We start from the raw sequence: 6,488 nt of genomic DNA on the forward strand, positions 1-6,488 counted from the left end.
GTGTGCGGTGGGTGGGCGGTGCGTGCGGGCCGCCGCGGGTGGGTGTGTCTGAGGCGCGGGGGCCGGGCAGCGCCCGCTGCGCCCACTTGTGGCTCCCGGGCGCCGCAGGAGAGACCGCGCCTTTGCCGCCTCTGCCGAGGACGCCGCGGGATAGGAGGAGGACCGAGGGCTGATGACATGAGGGCGCCGTCTCCCGAGTGATGGCAGCGCGCGCTGCCTCGCCGCCTCCGCCGCTCAGCCCCGGACTCCTTACGTCAGGGTAGCTGGGTCCCCCCTCCGCGCGGGAGCCAGCGAGCAGCGGGAGAGCAGAGCGGAGCGCGCCACGGAGCCGGGGCGCCCTCATTGCGCGCCGCACCCCGCCGAGCCCCGCCGAGCCCCGCCGAACCCCGCCGAGCCGGGCACCAGGCAGCGCCGCCGAGCCCGCGCGGGACGCCGCATCCGCACCCGTCGCTCCCCAGCCGCCGCCGCCCGGACCCGTGGGGCGCCGGGCTCAGCCTGGGCGCCCCTCGCCATGCGCGCCGGGGTCCGCGGCTTCCCCGAGCAGCCCCAGCGCGGTGGGCACCGGCACCGGGGCCGAGGCGCCTCTCGCTAGAAGTGGTCGGGCGCCCGGAGCAGGGGGTCGCCACGTCGGGGACGCGGCCCGGACTCGCGGAGTCGGCCCCTGAGCGCGGGGAGCGGGGCCGCCCGCGCCGCCCCACCATTACCTCCCCGGGCGGCAAGGAGGAGCTGGTGGCGGTCGCCTCCCGGCTGTGGCAGCGGCGGCGGCGCGCCTGCCTGGCGGCCGTCGGCGTGCTCCTGGCCATGGCTCTGGGGCTGCTCATCGCCGTGCCGTTGCTGCTGCAGGCGGCGCCCCCCGGCGCGGCGCACTACGAGATGATGGGCACCTGCCGCATGATCTGCGACCCGTACAGCGCCGCACCCGGCGCGGGGCCCGCGGGAGCCAAGGCGCCGCCGCCCGGACCCAGCACTGCCGCCCTGGAAGTCATGCAAGACCTGAGCGCCAACCCCCCTCCCCCTTTCATCCAGGGACCCAAGGGCGACCCGGGGCGACCCGGCAAGCCCGGGCCGCGGGGGCCCCCTGGAGAGCCGGGCCCTCCTGGACCCAGGGGTCCCCCAGGGGAGAAGGGCGACTCGGGGCGGCCCGGGCTGCCCGGGCTGCAGCTGACGGCAGGCACGGCAGGCGGTGTCGGGGTGGTCGGTGGCGGAACCGGGGGCGGTGGCGACTCTGAAGGCGAGGTGACCGGCGCGCTGAGCGCCGCCTTCAGCGGTCCCAAGATCGCTTTCTACGTGGGTCTCAAGAGCCCCCACGAAGGCTACGAGGTGCTCAAGTTTGACGACGTGGTCACCAATCTCGGCAATCACTACGACCCCACTACCGGCAAGTTCAGCTGCCAGGTGCGCGGCATCTACTTCTTCACCTACCACATCCTTATGCGCGGCGGCGACGGCACCAGCATGTGGGCGGACCTCTGCAAGAACGGGCAGGTCAGTACCCCTTCACCGCCTGCCGGCCCCCGCAAACCCCCGCAGACGCTCGTCCCCACCCCGCGCTCCAAACCGCCTGGGAAACCAGACTCCTTTTTCCCCACTCGCGAACGCCCAAGCGAGCCCCGGGGAGGGAGCGCGCCTCAGCATCCCGCTTCCCAACGCGCCCTGGTCGCGTTTGTCCGAGGGTGGCGCGGGAGGCTGTGCCCGGAGCGCCCAGAGACCCCGCCACCCCAAGTGCGCTTTCCAGCTGCTCGCGTACCCGCTGGCAGTCCGGCGGGCTCCTCGGACTCCTTTAGTCCTCCCTTTTTCCTTTAGCTCTCCCTTGGTGTCCCCGTCGCCCTTTGCCCTACAGCCTTCTTTCTTCTTGGCCCTTGTCCCCTGGTTCTGCCCCTTCCCCGCTGGGTCAGGGTTTATGAAGCCCCCTCTCTTCCTCCTTCCTGAACTTGACTTGCCGGCTGCCGGGAGAGGAGGGGACCGGAAAGGAGTTGGCCAAGTTGGAGAGAGAGAGAGAGAGAGAGAGAGAGAGAGAGAGAGAGAGAGAGAGAGAAGCCTGGGTGGGAGTGTGAACCCTGGAGCCTGGGGCAGAGGCCGGCGGGGTTGAGGGGCGCCGTGTGGGGGTTGGGTAAGACCCAGACAGAGATGCCCTGGCCCACCTGTTCTGGCGGCTCGCCCCCAGGTCCGGGCCAGCGCCATCGCTCAGGACGCCGACCAGAACTACGACTACGCCAGTAACAGCGTGGTGCTGCACCTCGATTCAGGGGACGAGGTGTACGTGAAGCTGGACGGCGGCAAGGCGCACGGAGGCAATAACAACAAATACAGCACGTTCTCCGGCTTTCTTCTGTACCCGGATTAGGAGCGCAGGCGGCGCGAGGTGGAGTGGCTTCGGGCAGCCCTGGGCCCGTGGCGGAGAGCTGTTCCCTGGCTGGAGAGGACCACTCTCGCTTCATAACTCTTCCTGATATCTATGGAAAAGACACATCCCTGCTGTCCTCCCTGCCCCCCTCCAGACCTCAGTGTGTCTGCAACTCACCAAGCTCGCTCAGCTCTGGGCTGTCCTCCCGGTCCCTGTCCCCAACCTGGGGAGGGAGAAGGGGATGCCCTAGTGGCGAGGTGAGCGGGAACCTGAACCCCCGGAGGTGGAGGCAGCTCAGTGCAGACTTTGCAAACGTGATTGGACTGGACAGGCCCGGCGGGAGGCCTGCCCTTCCAGCCCTCCTCCCTCTCCGAGTGCCCTGAGACGGAGGGCTCCCAGCCCTGGCCATCGAGGTAGGCCAAAGTGAGCAGGAGCTCCCTGGGGCATCCTTCTTCGTGACCCCAAAATACCTGTGCAAATTTCCCTGTCCATCAGCCAAAACCACCCGCAGCAGAATCCCAGCAAACGGAAAATTCACCTCTCCACCGCACTCCCGGGTCAGACCCACCTTGATGCATTAAATTATGTTTTTAGACCATGGGCTCTGACTCTTTCTCCGCGCGGCCCCAGGACCTGGCCTCCAGACATCCACCTTGACATTAGGACCTTAACTGGGACCTGCATAGCCTCATCTGTGTCCTGCTTGCCAGCCGCTGCCTTGGCCCTGCCACCTTGGGTGGGTGAAAAGATGTGGGGAGTAGGGCAGCAGCCTCCCTCCTTTTGCAGATGTCCTCCCCTGGATGGCAGCCTTTAACTGGAAGAGCCCAGAGGAGGGGGGTGGGTAGTTAGAGTCTGTAGGAGAGGATAGCCTTGTGGGAGGAGGTCAACGGGCAAGCTTTTCTGGAGGAGGAAGGGGAAGAGAAGGCACCTCTTTGAGGGGGAGCCAGGAATGAGGCACTTGTCAGCAGGTGATCTTTGAGATGTTTGCCCCAAAAGGAAGCACAGAAGTCCCCCCGCAGAAATACACCCACTCAGGCACATACTATACTCAGCACAAGTCCATTTACTCACACACCGGCTAGGTCCACATCTCTCAAGAGAGCTGGTAAACAGAGGCAGTTCCGTGGACCATCAGTTCCCTGAACTGACGCAGAACCGTGTGGTGAGACAGACACGATCGATCGGGGAGGGACACCCTTTTTCTGGGGGGGCTTCCCTTCCCGTTTGCACGGTGGGGTGAGACGCCTGTTCTGAACCCGAATGTATCTGTTTGGTCTCCCCTCTCTACTTCCCGGCACTATTCCGTACTCACGAGTTTAGGAAAACACCCCGCGTGGTTTTGATTTTTTTTTTCTTTTTCTGTTTTTGTTTTGTTTTTAAGGCCCTGAGTTCCACTAAACAGTCAGTTGTCTACAAAATAACCAGCTAGCAACCTGTCGGGTCTTAACTGAGCGTATCGTGATCAGCTGTTTGAAGGGAAATGTGAGTTGGTGCAGAGGTGACCCCAGAGTGCGTGCCCCCGGGGGAAAACTGGAAATACGCGCGCGTGCACACACGCCCCTCATGTGGATATAATATGTTTGTCATCGCTAATCCAGGTGACACACGCGCACACACGCGTAGCCACAGGTCCACGTCAATGGGGTATGTGACGGTGTTTCATGGCTCCCAAATCGCATTGTGCTTGACTTCAGTTCTTAGAGAGAGCTGAACGCTGTGAGTCCCATCTGAAAGACAATGACACCCCTGCCTTGAGTCCCGTCACGTTCACTATTCCTCTTTAGGCTCTTGTTTTATTTGAACAATGTTTTATTGGCATTCTCTTGAATATTAGTGATGATTGCATCTGCCTTGAGGCCAGGGATAAAGTACTCGAAGAGAGCTGGGGAAAACAAATACACACACACACACACACACACCCCACCATCTCCCTACTTCCAGACCCAGAAGGAACCCCAGTTCCTCACCCCACCCTGCTCTACCCCCCCACCCCCCCACCCCCAATTGTGGAGCCCAAACCCAGCTGAGCCAGGAACAGGGGAGGGCAGAGTCGGGGCCCACGTGCAGTTGCATCCGTATCAATTTCTGATACTTTGTCGATGGTGTCATCCAGAAATGCGATTAAAACCAAATGTCTGAGACCCAAATGAAGTCTAATTGCTATGGATCTGCAATCCCCCGTGGGCCCTTAATCCTTTTTGACTTATTCCTCCCCTTCTTCCGGTGAAATGGAGCTTAGGCACAAAGCCCTCGGTTTAAATTTCAAAAATTAAAATTGACATGCAGCGGTGGCTTTCCTGGGAGCAGGAGGAATTTCTAAGGAGGTGCCCGAGCCCAGCTTTATCCTCCGCATTAAGAAGCAATTTGTACTTCTAACAAAACCCCCATCACTCCCCTTTGGTAGAAGGGCAGTAGAAACGCCTTGCCCGGGTCTGGCTGTTCACAATACTTAGACGAATTTGAATCTGAGATTCATCTGTATTCCCCAGCGCAGCTGGGTTTCTTGCAATTCTAATGCCCAGGCAGCTGGGAGGTGCTGCTGAAGGTGTCAGCTGCTAAGAGGATGACAGATCGATGAGGTGGCAGACTGGAGGCAGGAGCTCACCAGCTCAGGACAACCTCTTTCCGTGTCTGCACATTCTCCAAGTCCCGGGCAGGTCCCTCGGGACTCATTGAAGTCCATGATGCTATGATCTCTGGAGGACGCCCCGAGAAGGAGGCAGGGAGGGATGGGGACACCAGGCCTGTCACCACTGCCGCCTTTGCGTGCCATCAGTCGTGGGGTGCACCTGGAATATGCCAGAAACCATTTGCCCTGGACACCTACCCTTCTCGTCCTTGGGATTATGATACTGGCATCTACCAGGAAGTAGGAAAGTTTTTGTCCTGTCCCTTTGGGAGGTGGGGAGATGAGGGCTCCCAGAGTTCCAGTCGCTTGCCCAAGTTCACAAAGCTGAAAGGCTGAACCAGGACTTGACCTCCAGGCTGAGCCTCTGCCTGATGGCACAGGCCAAGCACATCTACCACCCAGAGTTCAAAGGCCTTTGGGAAGAGATCGCATGCGTGAGATGCCCTTCTTACCCTTTCTAACATCCCCCGATGTAGGGAGTCTCAGCACCCCCCCAAAGGGTCAGACAAGAGGAGCCAGCCCTGCTCCTTTGGCCCAGGCTCCCCGCAGAGAGCACTCCAGACAGAGGCTCCCACTCCTGAGGATGGCATGGACATTCTGTCCTTGGGGTCAGTGTTGATGGTCCAGGAGGACGCTTAGGTTCCAAACTCCAAATGCTCTATTTGGATCTACGTGCCTCCATCAGCAACCTCCTCCCGCCCTTCTCCTTAGGGTCTATTGATCACCTTCTCGTATAACAGCTTTCCCTTCTCCTTTTGATGGTGGTGGTGGTGGCCGGGGGTGGGGGGGTGCATCTTGCAGGTGCAGAGGACTGTGCTGCAGCAACCATGGCTGTCCCTGGTTGGCAAAAGGCCCCTTTCTTGATTCCCAGTTTACATCTATGTGACTAATTATTTTCAGGACTGTCCGAAGTGCGGGAGATACTCACCTGGCCCTGGAAATTTGGAGAGAAGTTACGCTGTCTGCTACACTTTCCTCCTATCTGTGTGAGCAGGTGGTCTTCTTGGGCGCCCAAGACAAAGCATCCAGGTCCCCCTCTGCACGGAGATGTGACGACGCCGTGGAGGGCCATGTTATGGAGACCAGTTGCCCCAAACTTCACTGATCATGAGTCCTATTGGACAAACATTTTTTGAGCACTCACACCCAATCTATGTATTTGACTTGTGAATAATTTATGTGTATTACTGTCAATCCATACTTAAAAAAAAAGTCTATCTTTGTGTATTCGTATTCATCAACGGATCTACCCATTGAAGTCAGTAACTTTCTTTCAGCGGGCTAACCAAGCTGGAGAAAGGTCTCCTCTCACTGGAACAAAAAGAAACAAGGGTTAATCCATATGTTTTCTTCGATTCACCGTTTTTTTCCAGAACCTTAGGCAAGAGAATATGTTCTTTTATGTGTCACGGGTAAGGCTGTGCACCTTAATTCCCTGCGTGCACAGCTTCAATCCATATTTGAAGTATTAGTAATGCTTGATTTTTCTTTTTAGATTAAAAGTAAATAAAATCC

The 6,488-nt window shown here is 59.4% G+C and overlaps 1 protein-coding gene across 1 annotated transcript; it reads left to right on the top strand.

Moving 5' to 3' along the window:
* Window positions 1–214: 214 nt before the first annotated feature.
* On the top strand, window positions 215–2,942 carry C1QL2 (complement C1q like 2). Its single transcript, XM_027055945.2, has 2 exons — window positions 215–1,485; window positions 2,165–2,942. The coding sequence occupies exons 1-2, from the start codon at window positions 802–804 to the stop codon at window positions 2,342–2,344; spliced, it is 864 nt and encodes a 287-aa protein (XP_026911746.1). The 5' UTR covers window positions 215–801; the 3' UTR covers window positions 2,345–2,942.
* Window positions 2,943–6,488: the final 3,546 nt, after the last annotated feature.

The sequence above is a fragment of the Acinonyx jubatus genome, chromosome C1, assembly GCF_027475565.1.
Source record: "Acinonyx jubatus isolate Ajub_Pintada_27869175 chromosome C1, VMU_Ajub_asm_v1.0, whole genome shotgun sequence".
NCBI classification, from domain to species: domain Eukaryota; kingdom Metazoa; phylum Chordata; class Mammalia; order Carnivora; family Felidae; genus Acinonyx; species Acinonyx jubatus.